At 40.8% G+C, this 17,358-nt stretch overlaps 1 protein-coding gene across 3 annotated transcripts; it reads left to right on the forward strand.

Annotated features, from left to right (window-relative positions):
* Positions 1-459: 459 nt before the first annotated feature.
* Positions 460-15,454, forward strand: SLC35A5 (solute carrier family 35 member A5). Of its 3 annotated transcripts, none has more exons than XM_020784994.3 (7): positions 460-593; positions 3,564-3,716; positions 4,784-4,882; positions 7,924-8,057; positions 9,247-9,314; positions 10,584-11,373; positions 13,502-15,454. In XM_020784994.3, exons 2-7 carry the CDS (start codon positions 3,587-3,589, stop codon positions 13,568-13,570), a joined length of 1,290 nt encoding a protein of 429 aa, XP_020640653.1. In that variant the 5' UTR covers positions 460-593; positions 3,564-3,586; the 3' UTR covers positions 13,571-15,454. The 3 variants fall into 3 exon arrangements, with proteins under 3 accessions (XP_020640653.1, XP_072849949.1, XP_020640657.1); XM_072993848.2 differs by lacking the exon at positions 460-593 and adding an exon at positions 978-1,089; XM_020784998.3 differs by lacking the exons at positions 460-593; positions 3,564-3,716; positions 4,784-4,882 and adding an exon at positions 6,929-7,713.
* Positions 15,455-17,358: the final 1,904 nt, after the last annotated feature.

Below are 17,358 nucleotides of genomic sequence, written 5' to 3' on the forward strand. Positions count from 1 at the left end.
GCGCAAAGGAAGGGGACCCGCCCCCTCGCCTCGACTGGAGAGTGTCGGGTAACCATAGAGATAATAATATAGAGTCACGAGCTGGTCGTTATATTTCTTTGGCATCATCGTCGCAATTTTTGTTGGCAGACCGCAGGACTAAAACTAGGGGACTAAAACCGATTTGGTTCTTCACCCTGAAACTTCCAGTGCACACTATGCACGGTGGAAAACTTGACATTTTATAGCTACAATTCCAAAACACGATTAAAGATTTCCAGAGCAGTTATCTCAGAAAAGCAACCTGTCTGTCTTCTTGTTACGGTCATCCTTACTTCTTCCCCCATAGAGAACCCCATCGATATGTATAGCGTTTTTTTCTAAAAGCTGGTGGCTCTACCCTTTCCTATTTCTATGAGAGTCACGGGATCTTATTCGTAATATAGGCGTCATTCACGCCCCTCGACTTTCTCTCGCTGAGGCCCTGGTCATGTGACTGAGAGAGGCGCCGTCTGCCCTCTTCTGCGCGTGCGTAACCGAATGAGAGGCGGCCCCGAGGCTGCGGGTTATGAGGCGAAAGCGATGCGTGAAGGGGAGAAACTGGACCGTGGCAGGTAACCAGGTTCTTGGGAGACCGGGGTGGGCGAGGAAGAAAAACCCCTCTCCGGCTTCTGTTTTTAAACAGCAGGAACAGAGACAGTTTGATTTGGTGGAATCAAGCTGTTCTAGGAGCAGAATTATTTCCAGTACCAGACCCGAACTGGACTTCCAGTCATATAAAAGCCCACTCCTGGTCACCCTCAACATTTCTTCATTGCAGGAATATAAGGAGGGGAGGGATGTTGATCTGACAAATTTACTGGCAATTAGCTAGAGAGTTTGCAAAAGATCCAAATTATTATTATATACCCTAATTAATAATAACAACAACAACAAAACAACAACAACAATAATAATAATAATATTGTAAAAAGGGACGTGGTGCCTCGGGTTAAATAGCGGAAGCCTGTGTGATGCAAGGTCAGAAGACCAGCTGTCATAAGATCAAATTCACACAACCTTGCTTCTCCCAGCTCCTGCCAACCCAGCAGTTTGAAAGCATGTAAAAATGTGAGTAGCTAAATAGGGACCACCTCGGTGGGAAGGTAACAGCGTTCCGTGTCTAGTCGTGCTGGCCACGTGACCACAGAAACTGTCTATGGACAAACGCTGGCTCTACGGCTTCGAAACAGGGATGAGCACCGTGCCCTAGAGTCGGACACAACTGGACCAAATGTCAAGGGGAACCTTTACCTTTACTCTAGTAGTAGCTTTATCATTTTAAATATGGGAGTCTTTTCCAGGCCTGCCAGTAGATGCCTGGGTCTGAAGTTGAAACTTTTTTTTATATTGCTTTGGTTTGTTGTTTGTAAAGTATGCATTCTGCTACTGAAGTGCATAAGATCATAAAGTGAGAAATTCATATTTCATCATAATCACAAACCCAACATATTCACAAACTTCATCTTAGCCAAGTTGGAATTCTCTCATCTTCAACTTGCCTGTCAGTGTTATTGACTTGTCTTCTATGCCTTTAATGTGCATCTGATTTATGAACATTAGAAAATGAATTTTTTCCTTGAATAGAGGTGAAATGACAAGTGATGTCATATGTTGGGCATAGGAGAATGGCTGGTACAAAGATATCAAACTTTGTTGTTGCTGCATGCCATGAAGTTGCATGTTGTTGTATGCCTCTGACATATTGTGACCCTATGAATGAGCGGTCTCCAACATGTCCTGCTTAGCTCTTGTAAAATTGGGAAGGTAAACGGCATTCTGTGTCTAGTCATGCTGGCCACATGACTGCAGAGGATTGTCTGATTTGACAAATATAATCAAACACTCACTGTTTTATTTATAAAAAAGTGATAAAGTTTGTTTACATTTTTTTGTTTTATTGTCTATATTTGTTTTATACAAACAAACCCTGAAAGACCCATCAGAAATACGATTAATCCGTTCTGGCAGAAGGGAAAAAAGAAAAGCAATCATACCATGCAAGACCCTTCGGAAATGGGGGGAAAACACCAAAAAGCAAACAAACCCCTGCAAGACTCATCGGAAATGGGGAAAAAATCCAAAAAGCAAACAAACCCTGCAAGACCCATCATAGCATAGAAACATAATCCCATAGATCCAGCCCAAAACCACGCTGCAAAAATCCACCCAGAACAGTTTTTAAAAAATAGAAAGCAATACCTTACCTTACCAGGCAGTCCAAAGCCGCCTCGAATCGCACTCACTCTAACCATTGGGGCAAAAGAGCTACAAAGCAGCAGCCTCTTCACCTACCAACGGTTAGCCATTTGAATTTCCCACCTTTTTTCCCTGCCTTTTTCTGTTCGTAACTGGAAGCTCCAGCCGCAAGTAGGAGCAAAATTTTGCGGCCGGAGATGGTCGTATGTCGGGACGTTCGTAAGTCGAGGCACCACTGTACCTGTGAAAGGCAAATGGTCTAATTCCTTGAAGCTGCTCACTGACAGTTTGTGTCTCTGCTTGGATTTTTGGTGGTGCACCAGCCCAGCAGACTGGCATGCATAGGCAGATCCAAGGGGGGGATTCATTAATTAGCAGTGAGAAGCTGCTGCAGGTCACGTGGTTTGCTCGACCCAGGGGTAATTATGCAACAGGATTTTTGGCCATCATGTTTTGAGGAGGCCTTCAAGAGTGCTTCTGCACTTTACACAGCTTGACATAAAAGGTTTTCCCACTGTTACATGGCCAAATTTTGGCAGTCATTTTGGCATTCATGTGAAGGTCACAGAATCAGGGGACAGCAGATATGCATATTGCCATGACAAATGCTGCAATATAAATGGAAAAAAATCTGAATTTTTCATCAACTGCAAAACAGCAGTTTAAATTGCTGTTGTACAACCTAGGACTCTTATTCCTAAATCATTTCGTCTAGTCATTTAGTCGTGTCCGACTCTCCGTGACCCCATGGACCAGAGCATGCCAGGCCCTCCTATCTTCTACTGCCTCCCGTAGTTGTGTCAAATTCATGTTGGTCGCTTCGATGACACTGTCCAACCATCTCATCCTCTGTCGTCCCCTTCTCCTCTTGCCATCACACTTTCCGAACATCAAGGTCTTTTTCCTAAATACTTCAGATGAAATAAATTAAATTCATCTTGATTGCTTCGATGACACTGTCCAACCATCTCATCCTCTGTCGTCCCCTTCTCCTCTTGCCGTCACACTTTCCCAGCATCAAGGTCTTTTTCCTAAATACTTCAGATGAAATAAATTTTCTGGCTAAGAATAAATATGTGTCAGTACCAAGAAGTGTAAATACTCAGTTTTATGTTTAGAATGAAAATGCCTTTCAGCTGTGCTGGCACAGTTTTAATGGTTTTCTTGGTACAGCATTGTATAAACAATTATCTGTGCCTGAGTGAAATGCGCCTTGTAAAACTCTGTCATTTCTGTTGATCAAAGCACCAACAGTGTGTCAAGTACTCTAAGAAGTAATAAAAGGTAAGCTGGTGTTTCCCCTAGAAGAACCTGCCTGATGAGTGTTTTTGCTTTCCTGTTCAAAGGGCACTGACAGCAAGGCAGCAGAATGGATTCTAAGTGTTGTAATCAGTCCACCCGATGGCCCAAGGCAGCTGTGTACACATTCTTACTTGGTGGTACCTTTGTTTCTTTGGGGTCAAGTCGTATCCTTCTGATGAAATACTCTGCCAATGAAGGTATGTTTGAATGTTTAACTCTGTACGGGTACCTTCATTCTTTGTCAGCCTGTAAATATCACCTTCAGGTTCTCTGCCAATCAGGGTGGATAAAAATCAAGGATTCTTTAGAAAAAACAATTTAAATAATGATTATATTTAAAAATGTTTTTTTAAATCATGATTTAAATTAAATCCACCCTGTTTCCAATATGATCAGGTTGTGCATAGCCTTAGGTTTTCATTAGAGTTGACTGGGAACCTGTATTCCTTCCCCAAAAGGAATACAGGTTCCCGTTTTTTCACTTTGCAGAAAAACAGTTAAAATAAAGCCTGTAGGCCAATAAGCCACATGCAGCTTCCGCAGGTGTTTTTGTGGTACCTGCCATCTCATTGGCTGCTGCTACTTGTACACGTGCACTCTCTCCTTCTCTGTCTCTCTTTTTTCTCTGCCTCTCTTCCATTCTTTTCAGAGGTGAAAGCAATGGTCTGCTCTACTGGTCTGCAGGGCTTTTTGGTATGGGAGGGTGTGTTGCCATTCCCTTACATCATAAGCAGCTATCACAGTTTCTGGAGAATAAACATGGATCCAGGTTATATTAAAGAATATCTGGCCCCCATCAAGCTTCCCAACCAGTCCATTCTTTAGAGGAGGTCCTGTTTTTCACACCGTGGCCAACAGGCTTCTGTCTGATAGTGAGACAGGTGGACTTACTTGCAGTGGTGCTAGCTGTGTCAAATGATCTCCCCTTTGTAGGCTGTGTGGCCTCAGTTATAATAATAATAATAATACTATTAGAACTGCAGAGCCGGAAGGGACTATATGGATCTTCATGTCCAGTTCCTGTCAGGAAGGCACAGTAGGGTATTGAACGCCCAGCCTCTGGCTCTGCAGCCAGATACTTAAACCACTGAGCTATCCATCAGTTCCTTCCGTCACGCTCCAGGCCCTTACCCAAAATGTGTGCTTTACCATGGCTTTTCCTCAGCTATGAGCTGTTTCCCCATATGTGGCACTACTGTGTTTTATTGGGTCCTTTTATTGAGTTATGGTATTATCTTTTATAATCTTTGTTTTCTTTTTTCAGATAACAAATATGATTACCTTCCGGCAACTGTGAATGTGTGCTCAGAACTAGTTAAGTTTGTGCTATGTCTGGTAATGGCGCTTTGGGTAACCAGGAAAGGTAAGGTGTTACTGGTAGATCCTTATATGATATTCAACATATCTTCTGTTCTTTTCTCCCCCTATGTGTCAGCATATCTATGTCCAGCATAAATGACTCTGACTTTCATTGTCATTACTGGTGACATATGGAAGCTGTATTGATGTAGTGTAACAACATGAGTGGTTTGAATTTTCTCTTGTTTTTTACAAGTACAGTCTGAGGGATCCTAGTAATGGAATATAACAGTTGTAGTTGTTGCCACTTCTCACTGACAGAACATTGTTTTCTTTTATACGTTGTTGGGTGCTGTATGCGTATTTCACAAATTCAGATGATTCGTGCTGCAATAAGGCTGTAGCCACTTATTATTTCCTTTTCCACTATGCATCTAAGATCTCATGGACCACTACTTATCTGTCTGCTATCTAGCCACAGATACTCTTTAAAGCAGTGGATCCCAAATTTGCGTCCCCAGATCTTTTTGGACTGCAGCGCCTAAAAATGGCTACTGGTGAAGGCTTCAGGGAGTTTTCATTCAAGAACTTCTGAGGACCCAAGGTTGGGACCAACTGCTTTAAAGGTTTCATTGTGGCCTTCCTGTGGTATTACATGGGCAGGATTGAGCTACATAAGTTCTGTAATTTTTCTAATGATTCTTCTCCACCAAAACTTAGGGAGCCCAGCTCATCAAAAATTGTAAAAGTTTATATATAGACGCAAAGTGGCACTAAAAAGCATATGAATGCTTTTTTTGTTCTTCCATGAAGCATTTAATGCATGCTGGTCAGTTCCATTATTTCATCAAATATCAAGGGATTGGCAATTTCTAAGAGTCCTCAATCAAGGAACCATTAAAAGTACAGTAGGATCCCCTTATCAACAGGATCAGTATTCACTGATTCATTTATTTGTGGTCTGAAAATATTAAAAATATTAAAAGAAAAAAAATCCAGAAAAACTATTTTACATGTATTACCAGAACCGGCCACTAGCACAAGCCAGAGACCTGCTATGAATACTTTAGTGAAGAATACAGTGGGGTCTTGACTTAAGAACGTCTTGAGTTAAGAACATTTTGACTTAAGAACCGCTCTCATAGGAAAATATTGACTTGACTTAAGTACAGTGGTGCCTCGTATAACGAGTGCACCGTTGAACGATGAATCTGCATTGCGATGCGGATTTCCCCATCGCTAATGCGAGGGCACGCTCGCATTACGACGGGGGAACAGCTGTTCTGCGGCTCCAAAATGGCCGCCGGAACACAAAAAACGGGTGCCGGTACACCCAAGATGGCCGCCAGAACAAAAAAATGGCCGCCAGAACACCCAAGATGGCCGCCGGAACAAAAAAATGGCCACTGGTACACCCAAGATGGCCGCCAGAACACAAAAAATGGGCACCGGTGCACCCAAAATGGCCGCCGGGATGCTCAAAATGGCCGCCGGTACACCCAAGATGGCCGCCGGAACAATGGAAAACATTGGAGAACGGTGAGTTTTGGGCCCATTTGGAACGCATTAAAATTTGTTTAATGCATTCCAATTGGGGTTTTTGATCCGTTTTACGATGTTTTCCCATAGCGAAGGTTAATCCGGAACGGATTAACCTCGGTATGCGGGGCACCACTGTACTTAGATTTGAGTTAAGAACTGAAAAAAACCCACGTGGGAGGCAGGGAAAGTGCAAAATTTGAACTTTCAGTTAACTGTTGGCCAGTGAAAAGGGTGCCTGTCTGCTTCCTCACTCCTCCCAGCGTTTAGAGAGTGGATTGGGAGACAGTCTTCGGACTGCCTGGTACTGTACTGCCTGGACTGTATTTTCCCTGCCTTCCCTGAACCTTTCTTGACCTAAGAAAAAAAAGAAACAAAATATCCCCCTCTAGTGGTTGAAGGCGGAATAGCAGCTTCCCATTAGTTTCTATGGACGGAAAAGAGCAGATACGGATCAAATGGTTTTCAATGCATTCCTATGGGAAATGCAGATTTGACTTGAGAACTTTTTGACTTGAGAACCGCCTTCCAATACGGATTAAGTTCTCAAGTCAAGACCCCACTGTACCAGTTCTGGTAATGTATGTGAAACAATTCCCCCCCCCCTCTTTTTTTTCTTTTTAACATGCTGTATATAGTGGGCTTATAATTGGGGATGTCACACATTTTACTTTCTACTGGTAAATGTTTTGAAAGTGTTTTAAACTTTTAAATTAACAGTATTTTAGTTTAATATATTTATCTCTAATTGTTACAAATGTTTTTAAGCTGTAGTTACTTTTTATCATTCTCAAAACCTGCTTTGGGAGAAAGGGGGAATAGAAATGACACAAATAAAGAAGAATAAAGGAAAAACCATGACTTCCTTGGTAAAAGCAGAAGTAGGTCTGAAACCCTTTTAAGCCATTCTTTTCCTTTTGGTTCCTTAATATTTTAAAAACAGTAACAGTAATTTCTCTCTTGCTTCCATGTTATTTTGAATTTGCTTCTTCCTGCCTGGGATTGAAGTAGGTGAGGTTTTTTGTTTGTTTGTTTTGTTTTAAATAAAGGCTTTAAGATTTGATTGGGATATATTTATTTCTTTTGATTTCTACCACTCAGTTTCACAGAATGATTCAGTGTTCTAGTATGATCAGAAAGGAAGAAAAACCTTTGTTTCTCTACTTTCCCTACAGCATGCATAATTTTATACACTTCTCACCACCTCACCTAACCTGTTGCCAGCTCAATGCATTTACCCTATAAGAAGAAAAAATAAATAAATTGATTGTAGTGAAGCATGCAAGAACCCAGTGACAATGGCAGTCAGCTTTTAGAAATAATGAACTCAACGGTGTGTGTGAAACATCTTTCCAGGTAGAATTTCCTGCCTGAGGTTCCTCAGGAAATTCCCAGATTATAAATTAATTTTAAATTATAACCCTTGTACCTTGTGTCTTTTTAGAACTAATGGTAATAGTGGTAGTAGTAGCAATTAATAAGAGTATAGATTAAGAAAGGTATATTTATATGTATACCACTAACCATGACTGTGGTTTTTCCCTCCCTTATATATTCCTTCTTTAGGAGGGCACTCACATAGTGGATTTGGCTGCAGCTCCTGGAGGCAACTGTGTAGCTACATTAAGTGGTCAATTCCTGCCTTCCTTTATTTTCTGGATAACCTTATTGTCTTCTATGTGCTGTCCTATCTTGCACCAGTAAGTAAAACTTCAGGAAAGGAGGATGCTTTCCATGCTCAGGGTTAGAGAATGCCATCCTTAATTTATGATCAGGTGGGGAGACCTTAGATTTGTAGGTGAGGCTTTGCCAGAGCTACCTGTGGATTAGGAGATGGACACAGCAAGGTGCTTTTTGTTTCACCTCAAACTTGTATGCAGGCCATAACAGGTAGAAATTAGTGCCTAGGGAATTCATCTGAGTTTTACATGGAGTAATGGGTTCAGTTCTGGCCCAGCAATGTGTGCTAACCCAGAACAGTGGTTCCCAAATGTCAGATATTCTTAGGTTACAACTGCTAGAAACTCTGTACTGGCTAAGGTTTCTGGGAGTTGTAGTCCAGGGGTACGAGGGGAGCTGGTGTGGAAACCATTGAACTAAAAGAAAGTTCAAAGGATGTGTTCATGCTTGTGTTTTTTTTTTAATTAATGGGGATTGTAGCATAAATTTTCTTAACAGCTAAAGAGTCATAGCTGTTGCTCATTCTAAACCACCCTGAACTCATGGGGTCAGGAAATTCTCAGGCTTTTTTGCTCTTTTTTTCCTGTTGTGATGGAATTTGGTGATCCTGCTTATAGCAGCCTAGTGATTTATTGAGCTCTATGTGGGGGAAAACTTTGCTTTCTTGCCAGTCATATTACTTCTTTAACAGAAGGCTTTTTTCAAAACAGACTTCTAGAGGTCACAAGAGGATCAGCTAAAATTCCTCTCCTTTCTGCTTCTGTTCCTGGCATGTTCCGCTCAGTCAAAGAGTCTTTCCTGAAGAGAAGAACTAGCATTAGACACAACCCCATGAATCTCGTCTTGGGTATTTCAGAGGCTTGGGGAAATAGGGGGGAACAACGTCTGTTTCATCTTTCTTTGTTTCTTTGAAACATATTAATGCCAATTTTAGGCTGTTTCTAGAAATCCAATTTTGTTTAATAAATGCCCATTGTGTCACCTTTTTTTAAAAAATGGCCATGCGGGGAACAATTTATCTCCCCGCCCCTCTTTTTCTCTCTTTCCAATGGCTCAAAGACTGATAATTCCAAGACTAATGATTCTTGATTATGTTACCAGGTATGGAGCTAGTTTTCTTGATAGAAGGATATTGATGGATGCCGTATTGCTGGTCTGCTTTTGGTTTATAATTTGATTTCTCACCCCTTTTTTTTTTTTGGTTCTAAGGCCATGGCTGTGCTGTTCTCAAATTTTGTCATCATCACAACAGCGCTCCTATTCCGAATAGTGCTAAAGTGAGTGACTGTGGAAACATGTCTTCATCTGGTATTTCTCTGTTTCTTCTGTCCATTTTAAATTTTGCCTTGCTTTTTTGCACTTGTAAACCAGAGTCTATGAGTATTTGACATTAAAAGCAAGTGAAGGGAAAAAGAGTTATAATGTTAGTCTTTATGTGTTAGTAAACTTACAGTGGATGCTGGTAGATGTTGGTTTATTTACTTTGCTGGTTGACCATGACTCTAGTCTTAAATACACAAACTTGGTTAGCAGTTTGTTGAACTGGGAGATGTGCCTCCGAATAAGGGAGAATACAATTTTGCAACTAACTGCATGGACAGATTTGGATGTAGCAGTGATAAGCCCTCTCTTCTGTACCATTTTAAATGCAGTTATCACATTTGCTCAGAGGCTGCTACTCTGTCTGGTGGCTAGAAAGGGTGGTAGAGGCCACAGTTGCCCTCAGCGGAGAAGGAAGTATAAGTGTGTGAAAGCCTAATAAGCCAACGTAAGAGGCCACTCTTCAGTTCAGTTGTGTAGATGTCAAATGTTCAGGAGTTGTACTACAGTGTTATTACAAAGAAGGAGGAAGAGAACAACATCAGACTGAGTTAGGCATAGCTACTGCTGACTTTGGCAACTTTCCTTCTGTCAGCTACTCTACCAGTCCCCACAGGAATGAAGCACAATTGATTTCTGGCTTTCACTGACTTGGACTGCAAATCTAGTCTCAGAATCTCAGTCTGTCCTTGTACCGCTTGGTCCATTCCCCCTTTATAGGCTTTGTGAGTTTGTCATATTATTGTAGCCAAGACATAAACAGGCGGTGACAATTCCTGACCCACTCTTATAGGAGCATTTTTCTGATAATTACAAAACAATGTGTGCATAGAATCATATCAAGGTATGTTCCAAACTACAGATTGCTATCCATAGCCTCGAGGACAGTTTATATAGTGTGATCTGTCTTTTGGTTTATGAATTAAAGCAATGGTTCTCAAACTGGGATCCCCAGATGTTCTTGGACTGCAACTCCCAGAAATCCTGACCAGCACAGCTTAGTGGTGAAGGCTTCTAGGAATTGCAGTCCGAGATCATCTGGGGACCCCAGTTTGAGAACCACTGAATTAAAGCACTGAGAGTGTGGTCTTGTGTCCTGCCTGAATTTTGTTCAAGCAACTGCCTTGGCAAAACAGATGGGCTTTTTCATTTTTGTTCTCTTCTGACTTTGGGCTGTTTCATAGCTATCTCTGCATGCTGAAAGCAGCTCTCTTCTCTCCCCACAGGCGGCAGGTCTCCTGGGTGCAATGGGCCTCTCTGCTGATCCTGTTCCTGTCTATTGTAGCCCTGACAGCTGGGACAGGAAGTGACAAGCATAGCTTAGCCATGCATGGCTTTCATCATAACATCTTTTTCAGCCACTCAAACAGCTGCCTCCAGTACACCAAACCAGAGGAGGAGTGCTGGGGGAAAGAGAACTGTACCACCTGGTGGCCCTTCCCTAGTGTCAGCTGGAATGTCACCACTGCCGCAGGAGCCTCTAGAACTGTTCGCCTCGGCCTGGGACACCTGCTCATCCTGGTGCAGTGCTTTATCTCTGCCTTAGCCAACATTTACAACGAAAAGATTTTGAAGGAAGGAGGCCAGTTCAGTGAAAACATCTTTGTGCAGAACACCAAGCTGTACCTCTTTGGAGCTATGTTCAATGGCTTGATGTTGAGTCTGAGCCCGGAAAACCGGCGTCGCATAGAGTATTGCGGCTTCTTCTATGGCCACAATACCTTCTCTGTGGCCCTTATCTTTGTCACTGCCTTCTTGGGACTTTCAGTGGCCTTCATCTTGAAGTTCCGAGACAACATGTTCCATGTCCTGACGGCACAGGTTACGACTGTAATCATCACTACTGTCTCTGTCTTTGTTTTTGACTTCAAGCCTTCCCTGGATTTCTTTTTGGAAGCTCCTGTTGTGCTTTTGTCTATATTCATCTACCATTCCAGCAGCCCTCGATGCGTAGAATATACTGCGCAGTGGGAAAGGAGCAAACCTGGCGGAGGGGCATGGGAGCGCTCTAGCGGGGTAAGGTTTTGAAAAGTCTCCTGCCAAGATCTAGTGCATGAATGAGCAAGTGGGTGCCATTGTTGGGAAATATTCTCACCATTGCAGCTATTATTGTGATGTAAACAGAAGGTTTGGTCTCGGCGGTTAAAAATTGTCAACCTCTCCCTGGCAGATGTGTGCCCCTGTTCACCTCGGGTTCTACAAATGGCTTGCTACCTACCTCTTTATTGTAGAAATTTGCTTGCAAAACCAGTTGTGATACAGCATGGTGAGGCTTTTCTGATGTGTGTCAGGCTATGTGAAAAATTGCCACAAGTGGTTTCATTCCTCTGTCTTGGAAAATGTGGCTATGCTATAAATCTCTGAAGTGTTCAGCACAGCCACATAGAGCAGATTTTCTGGGCATAAAAGTAGTAATATCAGCAGGTGCTGTAGCTGCTGTGCCACAGGGGAGGTGAACCTGTTGTCTTAATCAAGGCTACCAAGTCCCCAGTCAGTCCTCCAAAGGCCCCCTGGTTACTCCACTTTTTCCTTGAAGCCTGCTCCATGCACAGGGAAATCATATATGGGAAGATTTCCTTAACAGCAATGGAATGAAAGATAAACTTAATCCTGATAGTGCTTGCTGCTGACTGGTTCTTTTCCATGCACGATGTCTCTGTTATGTTCTTGACAGTGAAGTCTTAAGTGCTTATTCATCTACATAGTGTTTCAATTGTCTCAAACAGTGACTCACTTGATCAGGAGGTAACAGACGTTGGAAACCCTGTCTGACATCTTGATAAATCACACAACTGGAAGCCGTATTCCTGCAGTAGTGAATATGAGTTCAGCTGCTGGTTCCAAAAATACAATAATAAGTAGACAAGAACCATTGTGGTGTATTGGATGGAGTGACAGACTAGGACTCAGGAGGTCTGGGTTCAAATCCTTGCTTGGACATGGAAACTCACTGGGAGGTGGCACTTTTAAAGTCACTGCTTAAATGTCTCACATAATTTGAAAGCCCTGTTCAGTTTGCTGTATCGAATGTGACTTGATAGCACATAACAACAACAGTTACAGATACACAAAACTGCACTGGATAAGTGGAGTTTCATCAGTATATTTTGTCTATTGCATATTTGTATCTATTGGTCTCGTATAGAATATATTGATTTTAGTATATTCAGTATACAGTATATGAGTACTAGCTAGATTTGTTTCTATTGATTTCTGTAGCTATATGTGTACTTAATTGAACAAAGTATGGCAGCTGCTTTTTCTAGCTACTGAATACCAGCAGGCACTGCTGACAATTAAAGTGGTTTAAGTTAACATTTGTGAGCTCGTAGATAAACCATTAAAGGTGCTCTGATCACATGAATGTTTTATTCTAGAAGGAAGAGACTGTGCATCCACAAACAGGATCTTAGAATTCTGTTGAGTTCAGTTTGCAGGTGCATCTTCCTAAAAGTTGTGCGACTTATGTAATTTTCCCTAGTGAATCTTTTCAGGAGCACAGAAAAGCTTGTTAAGTTTGAGATTGCCATACTTAACTGTTTCCACTTTTTTCATATTTCTGTCTGATGTCACTGGAGAAAAGTCCATCCTAGTGGAGCAGAGTCTCATGGGGTCAACTTTCCAAGACATGTTGATTACCAAGGGTAATGCATCATCTGCACACAACCTTGGCTTCCCTGTTCCCTCTCTGCAGTCACCTGTAGCAGGGGCAGGACAGGGAAGGGTATTCTCATCATGTGGTTGTTGCCTATCTTTTGCAAATTATTTTGGCATGACTGAGAAGCAATATGCCTATAAGGAGAAATAGTCAAGAAAAGTTATTAATTCATGGCTTGAAATGCATATATGAATTATCCATTAAAATCAGTTTGCCTACTTCCATTCCCTCTTTAACTCCTATATGAATTCTGGTCATCGATCAACAACCCAAATAAAAGGACTTAGCAGGAAAGGTTAAAGAGGAACAAAATCCTATTATTGTAAGGCCAATAACAAAAATATGTTCATCTATCAATTGTTGTTACTTCAACAAACTATGATATTTCTGGTGTTCAAAACCTTGTTCTAAATTATAAATTGAAGTTATTTACCAAACCTGGAGGAATATTGCCTTTTCATTATTGTCTCTTTTAATTTTCTTTAGGATGGAGAAGAACTTGAGAGACTTAATAAGCCAGACAGTGATCACGATTCGGAGGAGGAGGCCTTATAGGATGGATTGGGATTCTTGAAGTCCAAACATCTCTTGTCAAGAGAATAATGTTTACATTCCAAAATGTGGAGCTTCTGAACCTTTTCCAGCACATATGGATAGGAGTTTTTTTCCCCATTTTAAATTAAGGTGGGATTTTTATTGTTCTTCATCAAGCTATGCTGGACAGTGTATTAAGTTAGTAACTGATTTAAGAGAGGATTAGTCATGTTAATGGAGGATCGGGATCTATGAGGCTATAGATAACAATATATGATGCTTGTATGATGAAAAAAAGCATACCTTTCAATACTACTGCCTGGAGAATACTTTTGAAACAGTACTCTTGCCCTCATGTCCTGCTTGTGATCTTTCCATCTGCTTGGTCATTGTGGTAGGCCTTTGGTCTGGTCCAGCTGGATTTCTTTTTAGGTACTCAGTCCCATCGAAATGAAGATTTTCTGTAGCCAGGGAACGACTGGCATAATATGGGATTCAGGACAGTTTGAATGCAGAGATGGGCCTGGAAGTATCACACCGAGCTGTCTATGATAAGACTGCTGATTCTATTATAAAGAGATGCAAATGCTACTGATGGTAAAAAAGATACCTCAGCTGAATGCTGATGTGAAGAATAGATCGACTTGTGAAAGCTGACAGAACATTCCCAAAGTACATCCTTCAAACTGTGTATGAATTGTATGCCATTAGCATACATTCACATGGATAAAGCAATGACTTATACTGTACAGTATATTGAAAGTGCTTTATACAGTAAGCATTGCCAAATATGTCTTTGCCACTGTGTGCATATGCTGCAGGAAGCCATTGTCATGGTTTCTGGATGTGAATACCTCTGTGATACCCATAGTAAAAAATATGTATTTATTGTTTGCACGGTTATGTTTTTAAAAATACAAATAAATTGTTTAAATGAAGCAGCTTAAAAATGTTGCATATCACTGCTTTGGATGCAGTCCCAGTATATTTACTAAGACCCTTACAAAATCTTCTTGAGAGGGACTGCTGGCATTACCTTACATATTAGTCTTCTGTTTACTTGAGCTTGAGTGCCACTACTAGGACATCTTTAGTTTTTCTTATATAAGACCAAAAGATTTCCCCTCCCCCTTTTATCACAAATTGCAAGACAAATACTTAGGAAAATTATGTACAGAGGTGCATTTTTGTAATGTTTGAATATTGAATCCTGTGCATCTTCTGCTATTTCACTCTGATACTTCTAGCCCAAACACCCTTTCGTTTAAAAAAAAAAGATGATGGGGGAAGAAATACTGTTTGTATCTGTCTTCTAAACATATTGTGAGACCAAATACTTGAAAATATTGTGACAAACACTCCGGTACTGTGACAAAGCTGGGTGCTACTACTAATTGCACAGAAGATCGTACGCATTTTTGTTCTGGGTTTTTGAGAAAGTCCAGTTTCATTGGGCAGCTTTGAGCCTTCTGTGACATGCCTGCAACACTAGGACCTGTCTAAAAAGAACATATTTTTAAACTTTGTGGTTTTATCTGAGCAGTCTTTCTTCAAAAAAGAAGAAGAAGAAGAAGAAGAAGGACTTGCCACTTCAGGTGTAATAGTAATTTCAGAACAAGTATGGTTTGTATTGACAGTAGGCTTCATTGTGCTTTAACTTTTTGTTTATGTGTGGGATTGTCTTGCTAATTGTTGAAGTCTTTTCCACTGTTTGCTGATGTAACAGAATGTGAAGTCCCTGAGGAAATACGTTATTTAAGTGTGGTTGTTGATGAATTTGACCTGTCTGTCTTCCGGCATGCAGGATTTAACTCGTATATGGGACCCCTGTATGTGCTGAGATAGAATTGTTTTGCAGTCCAGGTTAGTATGCCACAAAGTCAAATAAAGTGCCAGGTAAATGGAGCTTGTTTTTTCCCTTCTTGTGTATATAGAGCTGGAAGAGGAGTTGGCTAACTATGTGCTCTCCAATGCTACAAGGAACTGGAAATCTAAAGGCCACTTTGATGATAACTCAAATATCTGTACATGCTGTCCCTAATACAGGAATTTGAAGTCACATCAAACTGACTATTACAGAGGCTGTACACAGACTGCAGGCTTGGATACCATCTCTGTCCCAGGCTTCATATTAATGGCTGAGAAATGTTGCAGGACACGCAAACAAAGGAGCAGTAAAGGCTGTGGCACTTTTCTCAGATGAATATGACCTTGCTTCTCCCTTTGTACTGTAGCCCAAAGGAAGCGAAAATAGTGTAAGATTTGCTGTGGTTCCACCTTGCATATTAATCTGTATTTCTTTTGTTTCACAAATCTAGCTTGTTACCTAAAGATACCATATAAGGATGGCACACATTTTCATCAGAATGCAAATGTAGGAACCGAATAATTTGCAGGGAAAATTCACAAGTGGGAGGAGGCAGTTTAACCCTTCCAGTTTCTTTTATATAAATATTTGCATGGTTGTGGTGTTGGATGATATTTTTATCCTTCTTTACCCCAGAAGACTGAAGGAAACTTCACAGCAGATGAAAAAAGCTTGAGACAGAATTTCTGCAGATATATAGACATGTGAGAAAAGCTAAGCACTTTTCTGTCTTCAAATACTGCAGTTCCCTAGTCCTGCATTTAAAAGGACTGGAAAACATATTTAGGAAGCACGTGCTTGCCTATATAACGTGAGGATCAGTCGTGTGACAGGGTGCTGTGCTTTGTTTGGCAGCTCTGGAATGTAATTAAACAGTTAATTGCAAAGGAAGATTCCAGGTGCAGCAATAATAATAATAATAATAATAATAATAATAATAATAATAATAATAATAATAATAATAATAATAATAATGATAATGATAATGATAATGATAATGATAATGATAATGATAATGATAATGATAATATGATTATGATAATATGATTATGATAATATAGCAGCAGCAGCATGTTAAGTAAATTCATACTTATGGCAACCCTCTTTCAGGGTTTTCCATGTAGGGAATATGCAGGAATTGTCTACCATTCCCTTTTTCTGGGGGCACTCTAGGACTGTGCAGGTTGCCCATGGCTACATAGGGTGGCTTTTCCCTTAAGAGGCACAGCAGGGGAATCAAACTGCAACCTCTGCCTCCACAGCCAGGTGTCTAAACTGCTGAGCTATCCAGCTTTTTCATTATAATAAATAATTGTCATTATTAAATAGTTTCTTCACAAAATAAGTTACAATATGACTCCCCTCCATGGGATCGGTATAGCTGGTACACTTACCCATTCTGAAAATATTTTAAAAATAAAAATCTCCAAAATATGTATTTTTAATTATGAAGTTACAAAACTGGCTGCTACAGGCAGCCAGAAACAGTGCTATGTATAGCATTCGCTAGAGAAATATACTTCCATGAAGTTACCAGAACTGGCCATGGGAGTGAGCCAGAGACCATGCTATGTGTAACATTTGCTATTATAATAGTGTTCGCTATAATCTGCATTTTTCAGCATGGGGGGCCTTGCAACCAATTCCTCATGAATACAGGGGTCCTACTGTATTTATTTTTCATTATAATAAGTACACTCATTTTGCAAAGCAACACCAACAACACCCAAAGTATTGGAACACGGTCTTCTTTAGTGCAGTAAAATTTTAGTACTTTTCTCAGCATATGGCATGCATTTTACGGGCAGTGGTCTCCAAACTTTGGCTAACATTAGTACTGCCCTCACTATCATGATGTTTCCAGAAGCATTTGTAAGAAACCCTTAGTTTCAAGTTGCATGTCAGTTAAGGAAGCAAAAGGCAGGGATACTTAAATTAGAAG

This window comes from Pogona vitticeps, chromosome 3 (genome assembly GCF_051106095.1).
Source record: "Pogona vitticeps strain Pit_001003342236 chromosome 3, PviZW2.1, whole genome shotgun sequence".
NCBI lineage: Eukaryota > Metazoa > Chordata > Lepidosauria > Squamata > Agamidae > Pogona > Pogona vitticeps.